Source organism: Hyposmocoma kahamanoa, unplaced genomic scaffold (genome assembly GCF_003589595.1).
Source record: "Hyposmocoma kahamanoa isolate Upper Pololo Valley unplaced genomic scaffold, ASM358959v1 78, whole genome shotgun sequence".
NCBI classification, from domain to species: domain Eukaryota; kingdom Metazoa; phylum Arthropoda; class Insecta; order Lepidoptera; family Cosmopterigidae; genus Hyposmocoma; species Hyposmocoma kahamanoa.
Genome location: NW_020653945.1, coordinates 16,799,347 through 16,814,840, shown reverse-complemented (window position 1 = coordinate 16,814,840; position 15,494 = coordinate 16,799,347). Strand labels below are relative to the sequence as shown.

At 36.5% G+C, this 15,494-nt stretch overlaps 1 protein-coding gene across 1 annotated transcript in view; it reads left to right on the top strand.

The window, feature by feature from the left end:
* The window catches only part of LOC113233053 (AP-3 complex subunit delta), a 28,711-nt gene extending 13,507 nt beyond the window's left edge, over nt 1–15,204 (top strand). Inside the window, exons 11-20 of the mRNA XM_026468014.1 lie at nt 1–167; nt 1,331–1,496; nt 2,348–2,535; nt 3,814–3,969; nt 4,648–4,792; nt 6,249–6,378; nt 10,100–10,222; nt 11,980–12,112; nt 13,463–13,830; nt 14,871–15,204. The exon at nt 1–167 is cut by the window's left edge and continues 1 nt beyond it. Coding sequence (XP_026323799.1) covers nt 1–167; nt 1,331–1,496; nt 2,348–2,535; nt 3,814–3,969; nt 4,648–4,792; nt 6,249–6,378; nt 10,100–10,222; nt 11,980–12,112; nt 13,463–13,830; nt 14,871–14,941 — 1,647 coding nt within the window. The 3' untranslated portion in view covers nt 14,942–15,204. The remainder of the gene's footprint in view (nt 168–1,330; nt 1,497–2,347; nt 2,536–3,813; nt 3,970–4,647; nt 4,793–6,248; nt 6,379–10,099; nt 10,223–11,979; nt 12,113–13,462; nt 13,831–14,870) is intronic.
* The last annotated feature ends 290 nt before the right edge of the window (nt 15,205–15,494 follow it).

The window sequence follows — 15,494 nt, the reverse complement described above, 5'->3', positions numbered from 1 at the left end:
ATAATAGCGGGTCAGTTGACGGAAGTGGGCGCGCGTGTAGCGGACGTGCGTTCGTTCGCGGCGCGCGAGTGCGCGTCCATCTGCGCGCGCGCATCCGCCGCGCCACCCGGACCGGCCACCAGAGAGGTGCTGTACGCCGCGGCTTATGTCCTCGCTGAGTACTGCCAGTATGTCATAATTATCTATTTGTACATGAACAGATGCACATTATCCATTTATACATGAAGTCGTGGCAGCCTAATGACTTACTGTCTCTCAAGCAGAGGCCGTGGGTTCGAATCCGGGCGGGACCTTTGAGTATCTCGGAATTTATATGCGAAATTGAATTTGAAATTTACCAGGAGCATTTCAGTGAAGGAAAATATCGTGATGATACCTGTACGTCGAAGAAGGCTCACAGCCCTAGGAAAACGTGCGAGTTCCCTATCTGCACTGGGCCAGTGTGGCGGATCTATGGCCTAAACCCCCGCCTGAGAGGACACCCGTGCCCAGCAGTGTCTGCATAGTCTTCGAAATTCTCTGTACTATATATAATTTTATTATATATAATTTTTTTGTTATACGCGAATTTAATATGAATATTTATTAACGTAACCACCTCTAAATACAACATAACATGTGTTTATACATATTCTCAAATACAATACCCTGCTACATACTGTGCTTTTAATAATTTCGGTAGGTATAGTTTCTTGGCTAAAATTAGGCAGATTACATACTATTCTTGTTTATATAAAACATTTCATATGATCCGAAAGATGTCATGTCTTTGTGAACCTATGAACAATTCCTGGAATCCAATTCTTTAGATGAGAAGTAAAAGACCTTAAGTCCGTATTTTGGATTTTTGATGTTTTATAACATTTATTTTAAGGCTAAATATCACGCAATGGTAAAAAAACATTATAATAATAATAACGCACACACTCATCATAGCCCCGCACTAGGGAAACCCTGTGTCGCGGGTGCCATGGATACATACATAGACAAACACAAATTACACCCAAACTCACGAGAGAAATAAATGTAGGCCATACAAATATTTCTCCCGGCCCGGGAATCGAACCTAGGACCTCTGCGTGGCAGTCCGGCATGGTAACCGTTCGGCCACGGAAGCAATTAAGTGCTGTCGTCGTTTGTTTTCTATTCAACATATTTTATTTGACCTTAAGGTCAAATAAAATATGTCAAATAAAATTACTTTTAAAAGCGTAATAAAAGTTTCATTATCTTTAAAACACTGTAATAAAAAACTATTTAAAACTTAAGGTTCTTTACCTCTGAACTGCAACGATTGAACTGAAAAGATTGGTTTTACTTCCACCCACAGCGAAGAGCAAGTGATGCGCGAGTCCATATCTCCGCTGACGCTGTGCGCAGGCGTGGGCGGCGGCCACATGCGCGCGCGCGCCGTCTGTGTTCACGCGGCTCTGAAGCTCGCCGCCAAGTTGCTCAGGATCTATGAACAGAAAAATGACGTTGACGCAGCCATTGGGGTACTTGTATCACCTTTTCAGTAGAATAATGTTAATTGAAATTCTAAGACAACGAGATGCCTTGTGATGGAGTAGCTGCTATATTTATTTTTCATTTTATTTTATATACGTCAGGCCTTTACATGCATTAAAGTACTATTTCTATTTAGAATGCCTCATGTGTAATCTTAGTCAACAATACGATCGTCAATTTCCGTAATATTCGAATAGATTCGATGCTTGAAGTTCAGAAAACAGCAAAATGTAAAGAACCGCTTACTCGCCTTCTCCAATTTTTTAAACTGTCAATTTTAAGGAATTTCGAAAAACGTATAATGTTTTCTGATTGTTTGAGAAAAGCACTGTATATATCTCGGCGAGAACACGGGTTGCCTGACTTATATAATACATGGCTTCGCTATTCTCGGCCTTGCAACTCATACTCGTTCTGCAATCCTTTACTTTCCGACCTTTGCAATAATGTACTATTTCTTTAGTCTGTTTACATAGCTCTTTGTTAGTAGACATATTTAAAAGTTTAGAGCAGCGGACAGTAATGGATTTTCGTACCTATTTTCCGGCCTAAGCCGGCAAAGAGTTGCACGTTCCATAAATGGCAAATTTTGTGTGTTATTTTGTTGAAAATGCAAAATTTCCGAGCTTGTTTGAGGATAATCTCAGTACTGGAATAATGGAATATCTGTTCATATTTAAACGGGACCACTTCTAAGGTATCCTATTTACAACAAAAAAGGAGTCATCAAAATCGGTTCACATGTATTATCACGTCACATATATACAAAAAAAAAACATACAGTCGAATTGAGAACCTCCTCCTTTTTTGAAGTTTTAGAAGTTGAAGTTTACTTCAGGTGATCCGCGAAACACTGGCCGGCATGCGCCCGCTCCTCTGCAGCGAAGACATGGAGGTCCAAGAGCGAGCTCACAACGCCACCGCGTTACTGTCCCTTGTACTACGCAAACTCAGCCCTGAGGATGTCGCTTTAGCCCCCGAATTGCGAGGAGAAACCGAAACCACACTCATACCTCACGAGAACAGGTATTATAAATATTTTTCACAATTAAAATGGAAGTAAATTTATTAAGCAAATTCTGGTAACTGACTACTACTTCACATATATTTTTTATGACTGAAGTAGAATCTACATCAAAAATATAACACAAACACTTCTATTTTTTTTTTAATAAAAATATGATATGATGTATATAATTTTTTTGTCAATAAATTTAAACCAGCTCATTTCGAAAAAGCGGAAGCGCCAGTCGTTGGTCTGACGTCGCGACTAGTGAGGAGAAAAAACCATACTTATTTGAATTTGTGTGTTTTCAGTTTCTGTGTACAATATATAATTTAATTGTCTAATAAATTATATTAGGAAATACTTTTTGTTTTTGGAAAAGCAGATACGAGAGATATCTTTATATTTAAAAAATAATTGATAATAACTTGGAATAATGATTAAAAAAGTCTTTAAATAGCATGCACCCAATTCCATTAAACTAAAAAAACTTGAGACTAATATTAATTCATAGGAAATGAAACTATTTTTCCGGATTTAAATCGCGTATATTTGTTTTTTCAAACAAACCGACGTTTCGGGCCCTTTACAGGTCCCATGGTCACGGTTGACAACCGTGATGAAACGTGAAGTAAATCCAAAAAAAAAGAAGTAAATCCGGAAAAATAGTTTCATTTCCTATGTGTAACAATCGCGAAAACCTAAGAACTCGATAATATTAATTCATCAAACGTAATATCGGTTTGTATTCAGGAAGTACGTTATCACATCACAGGCTACAACTTCCTTTGAGGGCCTTTAAAAGTCAATTTTACTATTGTTTTTTTGTCAACAACTAGTTACAAAGATATAAAACTAATATGAATATTATGACCAAACATGCGTCTACAAGGTCAAATTTTATAAAAGGCTTTTGGGAAAAATGTGCTATTGTCAATTGAGGTCAAAGGTCACTGTTACATGTTATCTCGACTGGAAACAATATACAATCGTAAAATTTTGCGTGCACTAATGTGCAGAAAGAGAAAAAGAAAACATCGACATTTCGCCACTGATATACATTATTTAACAATTAGTAAATAAACTACAGACGACGACAGCACTCAAGCTGCACATTGACGGATCTTGTTCCGTTGCACTGGAAGCTATATTCGAACTAAAGTGATGCTTGATGTAGGGTTTTAATAGCAATAGAACTCCTTGTAATGTATATATTTTACGTCTTCTAAGATTTATGGGACTTTCCGTACGCCAGGGTTCATTGTGTTATTTAACTAAATTGCATATCTTTCTTACAGCAACGGCGGTCCAGATGGCGATGTGGCGCCAGTGAACGGCGAGGAACCATCACAAAGCTTTAGTGGAGGTCTCATCGAGGAGCTAGCTGACATGTTCGATGGTGAACTCAAGCCCGTGGCTCCAAAGGCGCAGAAGAAAGTGCCTATGCCTACTGAGTATGTTTATTTTTATCTTTGTGAGAACCATCAAAACTGTTTGATTTTTTTCCGAACCTGTAAACTTAAGCCGAAGGACATCCTGGTGACATTGATATTGTCTTTCCGGCTGAGTGCTGCCGTTAAAACCATTGCTTCCAATTATTGGTCAAAGTCTTCCCAGTGTTGCTATTTAAGCCACTATTTCTACCATTATTTGACTTTGTCAGTATTGCCTTTTGAGTCACTATTTTTACCAATTATTTGTCAAACTTGTCTCAGTGTTGCCATTTAAACGACTCATTCTACTAATTGTATATTAAATTTCAATCGACAATACCTACGATGTTAGTTGCGTGAGAACGACGTAAGGCTTATTATCACATAAGCTGTGTATGTAAGTAATTTTCAGGCTAGCTTTCTATATCTAATTTCGGTGACAATTTTTATTATTTAAATGTTCTAGAATATTATGAAGTATTCCTTAGTATTCGAGTGTAATATCCTGAAACATTTTTTATTTTACAATAAATTAGCCAAAATAAACCTAAAAATTACCGAAATACGATATTTCACTCGAATTCAGTAATAGAAATTAATTTTACAGAGATTATTAAATAACAGCTAGAAGAGAGATCCGTAATTTTATACCTATCGCACTTGGAGATAGGCGTGATGGTATGTATGTGTATATTTCAGTCTCGATTTGGACAAATGGATGTCTCGCGACCGCTGGTCGTCGGATAGTTCGAGTTCAGAGGAGGAAGGTGAAGGCGCAGTATTCGCCACGCCGCAGCCTGAAGTAAGGCCTTTGCAACAACTCACGCAGGAGGAGTTACAAATGGTGAGTTTACTTTTTGCCTTTGCTAGCGTTCCGTGAACGAATTACGATATAATTGAAAAAAAATATTTGACAGAAAATGTTTACAATTTCTTAATATCACGGTCCCCTCACTAGGCAAGCCGGAATCGTAGAGTTTTCCAGACACGGTTTTCATATGAAAAATATTTTTTTTTCTAAAAAGAATAGAAGTGGGTACTTATAAGAATAAATATGATGAGTAGATATATTTACAGTGCTTTTTTTTTATTGGGTCAGTATGGGGAAATTCGAAACCATAGAAGAACCATAGAAGGAACCATTACGTCTTTTTTTGTGAAAACAGTTTTGGCATGTAAAAATGAATAAAATTTATCCTTTTTTTTGTGCTGATTGACTCAGTTTTATGTAAGGATCATTTTTATGTAAGGCAGAAAAAAATGGGGACAACAGAAGTTGGTCATATTTTATAAAGTGTTTTTCATACAAAATGAATAAAGTTGATTGGTTTTTAATGCTGATAGATTCAGCTTCTTATAATGATGAATTAATTGTGCGGGATGAAAAAAAACCGGGACATCAGAAATTGGTCAAATTAAAAAAAAAATGTTTTTCATACAAAATGCAAGTGACGGGACGAACAAGCACACGACTTGTTCGTCCATCACTTGATAATAATAAAAAAAAACAAGTACTGTTAATTCCAGCCTGTTCGATACGTCAATCGTGTACCCACACACGTTACTATTTTATTTTTATTTACACACACGTTATTATTTTAGTTGTACCTACAGATCGTAAACATACTTTGAAATAATCTCAGTACTGAGTACTAAAAAAACCGATCTTTGTCATTCATCCCCTAGTTTGCCACCCTTAGAGGTGGAATATTGTCTTCAAATTGAATGGGAATTAAATGGGACCACTTCTGGGGTACCCTCTTTCCAACAAAAAAAGAATCCTCAAAAAGTACCAAACATCCATAAGTAAAAGGTACAGTCGAATTGAGAACCGCATCAATCAAAAGAGAAAATCGCAGTATTCTCGTGCTGTATGGAAAAACCTTTGTCAAATACAACAGGTATTTACGTATTGATATTTTTATACCAGAATGGCGGATTGGTATTTTGATTATGGAGTATAATTATGCAATAGAAATGAAACGCTGAACAATTCTGAACTTGAGACACAGATCAAACTACCTCAAACAGAACAATAAACACGTCCATTATTTGATGCCATTTTTTAAACACCGAACGGCTGCTTAAATTCTATAATTAATAGCGCGTGAGAGAACCCGCGCAATGCAACGCGAGAGCACCGCGAGATAATGCGATTGTGTACGTCCGTACATGGAGCAGCAAGCGTGCACACATACAAGCAGCGCTTTTACATTTGTATGGAGTTACGCTACGTGTCTTTACTATGTTTAAAACAACCGAGTTAAACCCTTGCATGACTAATGTTATTAATATTACAGCTGCGCGAGATCCGACGCGCAGAGCAGGCCAACAACCCTCATTACCTGAAGGACGACTCTCCGAGGTCGTACCAGCAGGACGAAGTGCCCGTTGCCGAGATCGCGCTTGAAGTCCCACTGCAAATACATAGTAAGTATAACTTGCATGCTTGGGCTGGTAATGCTTTTGTAATTAACGTTCTTATCGCAAGCGTCTTAGAGTTAAATTTAAATCCTAAGTGTCAAGCTCGATATCGTCGTCTTATAGTGAATACCTCGTATGTGATTTCTATGTAATTTTTCAGGACGAAGATAAAAATATGGTGTAAAATGTAGTAAACGGAATAATGTTTGTAGTTAGCATTTTAATTAGTTAAATTATACCTCTTTCACATACTACATTAATAATAATAACGCACAGACTCATAGCCTCGCATTAGGGAAACCCTGTATCGCGGGCGCCATGGACACACACAGAGGTAGACAACAACAAATTACACCCAAACTCACGAGAGAATTAATATAGGCCATACAAATATTTCTCCCGGCCCGGGAATCTAACCGAGACCTCTGCGTGGCAGTACAGCATGGTAACCGTTCGGTTATTGAGGCTGTTAAATTTCTTGAATAATGTGTTTGAGCAAGGAGTTTGTAGGTTTTTCTTCAACAATAACAACAACAACAGTAAAAACGAACTATGTGAAAACGCGTATGCGAGGTTTTAACTCTAACGGCGCGTGTACACGCTAAGAAATTTGACGTGTCAGCTACAGAAAAGATGAGAATGGTCTTGTACACGACAAGAATTTTGTTGGATCTTGCCACGAAAATATGTCGTGTCTGTTGCAGATAAGAAAATGACGAGTATGTTCACGAATACGAATGCTTTCGGGCAGACGTGTGTAAGATAAACGTGTCAGTACATTAACGAGAATACTAATTATTTTTCCTCCGATATAGGTGCATTACTATGGCAAGATAAATACGCATAAATCACACACTACCTAAGTATCTACCTAATAATAATTTTAAGAAATGTGTACTTGAAATTAATGTTTGTATTTACCATATTAATTTATTTTCTGTAATTGTCATTTCTTGAAAAGCTTCCTTAAGAATAATAAATATTTCTCTTCATGCCTCAAAAGTACGTCATTTATCTTTATAAATCTCTAAGGTTTTGTCGCACAATACGGGTCGTTCCTCTACTAAACTTATAAGTAAATCATGCATTTTATTAGTCGCAATGAAATTAGTGGAGCAACAGTAGTACTTTGCAACAGCAGTTCACGCGCATAAACGTTCGTTTACTGACAATGCACCCCATACCATAGCGGCAGAGCGCGTCGAGTCGCGCGTAGACAAGATTTTTATCTTATCCAGCGCCGAGACAGTGTACACAGTTCGTGTGTAGAAACGACACGAATTCTTGCAATTCTTGCGACGACTTTTATTAGCGTGGTCACGCGCCCTTAAGCGATGGTGTAGTCTTGATCTTCTAACACAGCCTTACCTATATCCACCGCAAAGGTGAAGTGTCGTACTGCCCTCCTTGTCATAACTAATGCATTTGCATTTTTGTACCTTTCTAGGTATTGCCATCTGATCTGAAAAATGACATTTACGCGGATTTTGCTTAACAATAAAACTGAAACTGAATAAGGTATATAAACCAATTGGTTTTTCTTATATTATGTAGGAGGTTATAGATCTCGTTTCTCAGACGCCAGACATATTGATTTAAACTTTCACAATTTTCACATATTATTTGATTTTAAAACTTAAGTCCAAAGTCGAGACCAAGGACGTTGCAACACGTTCGAAACGCCGTCGAGTTGAATTACAAATATTTTTTCATACACGATTAAGTCCCGAATTGAAAATCAAATAATGATTCGAGATATCGACTGTGAACTGGCAATCGGTCCTATATGAATTTTATCAACTTTACAGGACGAAAAAAAAAAATTGTCTGCGTCATTTATATAGCATCAGGTTTATTAAATAAAAGTTCGTAATTTTTAAATATTTTTGTTACTTTATTACCAGATGCCATAGAAATGATTTTTTCTTCAAAGTGTTCTTCCTTCCTGTAAAGTTGTCAAAATTGGGATAGTACCAGTTGCCAGTTCACAGTCGATATGCTAATAACTCAATTTCGCTAAAAAATTTCGACTACCTTAGTCATGACAAGGAGGGTAGCGTATTTGTGAATGAAAGCTACTCTTCAAAATATAAATACAATTAAATACAAAATTATTTATTTCTCCTCACAAAGATACAGGATGCATATTAACAATAAGGTACTCTGGGTCGTATTCCAGAACTCTACTCAATGCTCAAGTCAGGATTGCAATTGAAACACAAGCACTGAAAATACGACCCTAATGGCAGGGACTTGAGTATGATTTCGAATGCTTTAAACCATACTCAAATCCTGACTTGAGCATTGAGTAGAGTTCTAGAATACGAGCCTTAGATTAGTGACATAATAGGTCTCCAAGCACGCACCCCGCGTGTAGTATAACACATCAATTGAATAAGGGAGAGGGCGTGTATGCGTGCGTGCGTGGGTTGCGTGCGTGAGTGCATGCATAGTAATGTAATGCAATTAATTATCGTGCGTGGTATTCCCAAGGATGTACATCATTTCATCACACTCATTATTCTCACACACTCACTCGCACGGACGCACGCACACGCACACACGCACACGCGCGCACACACACACACACACACACACACACACACACACGCACACACACACAAGCACGCACGCACGCACGCACGTCCGCAAGCACACACACGCGCGCGCGCCCGTACATCTACGTACACTTACATTAACACGTACGTTTTTAGCATAATTGATAGTATTTACAATTTTTATTGCTCAACAGTGTGTTGCTTTTTTCTTTTAAGATTATTTAACTTTACTTTTACTTAAGACTACTCTGAGAGGGTGAAAGCCTGGTGAGCTGTAATACAAGTTTAGTTGCCTAGTACGGTCTGTAGTCTCTCGCAAGAGGTACAACTTTTAAAATTGTTAGTCTATTATAAAATACGTGTATATTTATTTCCTTATGTTGAGAAAATAAACCATTATTATTATTTGCTCAGGGAGCGTGTTCGGACGGAACCTATCACGGCGCAGTTGTTTGCACAGGCTGGTTTCTGCGGATGTTGGATGGTTACAATCCGTATTGTCGGACATAAACATGTAGTATCGCAAAAAAATTGTATGCATGTTTGGTTAGGTAGTGTTTTGATCTATCTGTCTGGGTTTTATTAAATGTTTTCTTGAGGTATTGGTTTTCTAATGGAGTTGACATGTTCGATAATGACCTAAACCCCTAAATAAATAAAGAGTAAAAAAGACATTCTTTTTTATGATAACACCACTAATGGCGTACGTTTTTTTTCTTATAAAATCTTCTAACTTCATTTCTACCTCTCAGGACTTGTTATCATTGTCCAAGAAAAGGACTTCGATTCTATTGATTTAAAGTAACTCGTGTCTTCTGTACAAAACTAAGGACACAGTTTGTATTATAAGACAGGCTGCGATTTATTGAATGAACTTTGACTTTGATTAAGTAAGCAAACTCTTAACTGACTCCTGTTATCTAGTCTTAGATTTTTACACATGAACAACAAACTAGGTTTCTTAATGCTATAATAATTCATAAAAATATATGTGGAATAACCTCAATAAATAAATTATTATTCACTTCAAAAATTTTTTTACTTTTGACACGGCGATTACGTAATTCTATTATTTATTCCAAAGTTATGTTTCAGCGATAATAACAACGAAATGCATCGAACACTAACTAGACTTAACGCCTTTACTAATCAGATTCTTTTTGTTTTAGCTAAGAGATCTGATAAGTACTTAACGTCAAGAGAGAGTTCCAAGAAACCGAAGAAGGAGAAGCGGCCGACTAAGAAGCGAAAGAGCAAAAAGGAACGGCATTCCACTGAGACGGAGAGCGAAGGTAAGTTCATTATTCTCATCATTATTCTATACTATGTATACTACATTTAAGTTAGCGACCTAGCATGGGCTGCTCTCTTTTGCACTACTTCATAAAAATGACAAGGACATAAGATAGAGGTACAAAGGTATGTGGGCGTTAACAAGCGTATATAAGGGCTGGTGTATAAAGGTGTTAAAAATAAATGAATATTTTTAAGAAAGTCAAAGTCACCACCAGCACAACAATACATACAGTAGAAGTGTTTAGTTTGCGTGGCATGTAGGTCAACAGTTCGCGGAGTTCCCCAAACTTGAGCTCAGTTCGCCATTTTCGCTTTGTACGTCGTACGTGTAAATCGTAGAATATTTTATATCGCTACTTTGGAGTGCAAAAATGATAGTCGCACTTGTAATATTATCATCATGAAGTCTTCTTTTATTTATTTTTTGTTTATCGTAATGATTTTTTTTGTTACAAGAAACTAAATTAAACCTTACGTCGCTGTAATATGGTCTCTTCCTTTTTTGGAGAATTTAGAATAGATATATTATATTCATTTATATCTATTCTAAATTTTCTATTAAGATATATTAATTTAGAATAGAAGTATAGAAATTAGAAAGAAAATTTAGAGAATATCTCGAACTCGATGTCGTTCAGCGAAAAATTTCAATATGAAAACAAAACGTCGTAACTTTCAATAATAGGTATTGATGGTATTGAGCTTTCAAATATATGCCAATATAGAATTGAAATATATGAGTAATCCAGAATATGTTACTTCTTTTTAAATTTTAAACTACGACCAATCATTATCAAGATTCCATAGTGTTTCAAATTATGAATGTGTGAGTTTTGGCGACATTGGTTCTGATAGTAATCGAGGCTTAAGTCACTTCCATTGTTTTTTTTTTCTTCCGTGGGAGTCACAGATAAGTAGCAAATGGAGAAAACAACACGAGTCCACACGCTACAGAGCCAATTTAATTAATTGGCGTGTAATTGTGAATGCTGCTTTAGTGGCTTATCTCTAACCAATCACATGCGGCTGTGTGTTAGTCTAGGTCGCTAACTTAAAAGTTTTAATCAAGTACAGTCTGTCTTTTTTTAAAGACGGAGTAAAGTGAAATTTGCAGGGTTGCCAGTTTTCTTAAAAGTTCATATAGGCATGTAGTTGTAGTCGACAATTTTATTGATAAGATAAACAAGGCAATTTTTTGCCAAAAATGTCGTAAATTGTGAATGTTACGACATTCTATTAATTGCGTTACTGCCTTCTTAATTCTTGTTTTTACGGTTGGCCTACAAGTATCGAAATCAATTTTTATTCATATACATTTTATTAAGGATAGGCGGATTTGATTATCTACATTGAATTAAAATTAAAACCTTTAAAATATGTGTCCTCTTTATATTTTTATTTTTATTATTTAAAAGATATAGTTCTAATTGTAGAGTATGTATAATATGAACTTACAAAAAATGACAATTCAAATGAATCTGTGCCCAGCAGTTGGACGAATAACGAGCCGATGATGATTCAAATGAAACAACTTCAGCTATTTATTGCATAAGCGCAACCAACATTTAGTCGATATCGATAGAATATTTATCGACTGCAATCACTAGCTGCTTTGAAGCGAGCAACACTTGCACAATGTACTGTCATTTTATTCCATTTTAAAGACAGACTATAGTCAGTTGAATAAACACATTAGTATACAACGAGAGCAACAAATTATTTGGACAGTGATTAATAGTGAGTAAATTTGCAGACTCAGCGGCGGAGTCGGTGAGGCCAGCAGTGGCGGCGGGCGGCGAGCTGCCCGAAGGCGCGGCGGCCAGCGACGACGAAGCTCAACCGCCGCCCGACGACCCGCACCGCGCGTTAGATCTCGATCTCGACGTGTGAGTACTGCACATATTTTATCCGTCTTTCGGCTGCGATTCCACCGGACATGTGCGAGGTAGCGAGGCCGAGTGCGAGGAAAAAATCCACCAATAGGATTACTTCATTTGCCTTGCCTCGCTAAGCGCAGCTCTGGTGGAAAAGGAGCTAAGTATTTGTACATACAAAATAGAACGAAATATGTGCAAGGAATGTGAAACAGCAGAAAAATTCTCGCACCGCTTAGCTACCTCGCACAGCTTTGGTGGAAGCCATCACACCGTTTCACAGCGCCGCTACACATCCTCGCACCGCTTAGCGTCGCACAGCTTTGGTGGAATCGCAGCTTCAATCAAATAAGGCCCCCATATACATATAAGTTATCTCTAAAAAACAAAATAAACCCTTCATACTGCGTAAATACTTAAGGAAGAGCATCAGTTTTAGAATAATAACAAAACTACATCTTTTCTATAACGTGCACTCAGTACATTTTCGAAACTCGCACACGATCCGCTAATACCAGGCAGAACCGCCACGCTTCCCCTCTGTCCGCTTTAGCCCTGCTTCGGCCGTCAGACATGGAAGTTGTGTCGCTTCGGCTTACACACGGCTGTAGACGCACACATACACGGAGCACGTAGAATACTTAAAATCAATTAGCGTCAGAAACTCGGTGCCCTCTTAAGGGTTCCAGCTAAGCATTTGCGTAATAACTTACTAATTCATTTGCCTGTCGTTCTACAAAATTACAGACGGAACTCGTTTGTATGGTGTGGGAGCAGTAACTTTAACAATGTTTCCGCCCGTTACGATTTCGATTTATTTAACACTAGCTGTACATGCGTTATGAAAGTATTATCTAGTTCATTTTTTATCACTAAAGGCGAGTTACTTTGCTTGTATAATGTGTCATGTGTGTATTTGCGTGTACAATGTCATTTAGTTTTGTCAATGTTTATTTATTATTGTATTTTTTTAGGGAACTGTTCTGCTTATAATTATTTAATGTAGTTTCTATCATATTGTGATACAAGCTGTTTGTACCCTCTAAAATAGTAAATAAATAAACCAGAATCGAGAGTTATAAACCGTTATATGCAATATATATATATATACAATACGTAATTTTGACGTTATTTTAAAATATCACGATTGGTAATTGCGATAGGTATGTGTAATTGACCAATAATTGTCCTCTATATTTCACCATGGTTGAGTTGGTGATAACCCTCTTTATATCATTGTGATAATTATTTTAAACATGCCTCATTTTTTTTTAAATTATCATAACATACTATGTCGATCTATTTACGCTACAACATAGACCATGAATTATTACAACTGATCTTTCGAAATATTTTCAACAGACCGTTACGAGAAGAAGAGTTGCTAACATCTAGAATACATCAATACCCAACGCCAGAAAGTGGTTTATTGCCTTTATTGAACAAGAAGCCGAAACAGTCCAAGACGAAATCAGAGAAGAGCACTGACAAAAAGAAAAAGAAAGAAAAGAAGTCCAAACACAATAAAGAGGTAGACTTAATGTTAACGGATACTAATAAAAATGAAATAGGGGAGAATATGGTCACGGCAAACGATAAAGTAGAAAAAAATAAATCCAAGATCGTGAACGCAGAGGGAGATTTCAACAGCTCTAAGACAGAAAAGCATAAGAAGGCAAAGAAAGAGCCAAAGGACAAAGAGTCATCGAAGAAAAAGAAGTCTAAGAAAGGTAAATATATTTCGTAAACTTTATCTTTTAAAGGGATCAGCCAACCTGACCTCAGAATGGCTGTCCACTTTATTACTTTAATAATTATATTCATTCATTAACACAAAAAAGCCTTGGAAGCCTAATGAACTTAACTACAGATTAGAGTCGGCAGACCTTATGAATTGTTCTGTGCGTTTGTTACAGATCTTTGTTTTTGGTTTTTACGGTTTTTTTGCCTTAGCGCCATCTGTGAGAGATCTTTGTAAGTTGTTCTTCACTCAACTCCAGAACTCGAGTTTCTACAAAAAAATCCTTTAAAACCAAGAACAAAGATCTTCGAATTCTGGATTTCGATTGATGATTATAATAAACTAGTGAAGTAATTTCACAAAAAAATAAATTAATATCATGGTAGCATAAACTCATAATATTCATTGAAATCAAGATGTTAAAAGATGTTAATTGAATCTCTACTTTATCTAATACTTTCCATCACATTTTAGCTACCGAACAGCCGCTATTTACTAATTAAAAAAAGAAATAGAACAATGCAATCTTGTTGGTTGTTTCGACACATCGCACATGAAATCAAATACTGTCGTAACTCAAAAATTATATGTAGAATTGAGAATTCACGATTTGAAAGTTCAAAAAATTACTGAATGGAGCCAATAAATTTATATTCTAATTTGTAAATAGATTATGTATATTAAAAAAATCCCATTATTCGCAACAAGATTAATTCAGTATTTATTTATGAATTTTCAAATCGTGTGTAGTGTCTGCGACTTGACATACCTACATATTGTCTCGTGTGTCCGCGCGTGGGTACACCCAGTCAGTATCACGAGGGCCGTTGACGAGAGTGGACGGGGTGTTATGCATTACATTGCAATGACAGTGGTCTCGGGGGCAGAAGCAAACATAACATCGTGTTTTCTTAATTCCACTATTTTTGCGTTACGACAGTATTTTGCTTCACGTGCGACATATCTCCTCCGTTTTGGCAGATGTTTTGAACGTTATTTTAATATTAAAATTTTGTTTTTCATTTTCAGACAAGCACGAAACAAAAGTGGGTTACGAGGAAGCTCTAGGAATATCCACACCTAGTAAAGAAGTTATATAGTGTATATTATACTTATAATTTTAATATTGCTTAAACTTATATGTCCTCCTTTATTGTCACCTTTTCTACCCTCTCAGTGCAATTGTTAATTTTGAACAATTTAGTGTCCAATATTTTTATTATTACTTTCGCATTAATTACTTATAATAATTATTGGCATTGTTGTCATTCATAACTCCAAGTGAAACATGTCCAACAAATAAATGATATGATATTTCATAAGTCAATATAGTTACAAAAGCAAAAAAATATCTATATAATCATGTACAGTTTTATTAAAAGTGATTTATGAAATACAAGACGTGGTTTTAGTTACAAAATTAAGTATCAAATACAAAATTGTGTCAAATGCAAAATTAAATATACAATACAAAAGTTTATACAAATAATTTCCAAAAGACAATAAACAATTGACATAGTTTGCTGGAACAATAAGGATGTCGGTGTCCCCAATGTGTCTTGGGGTTTACTATTGTATTTGGGTGTACAGAGTTTGGGTTTATTGGATTCACAGAATTTGAGCTAACACCGCATCCGTCTTTGCTTTCGCCGC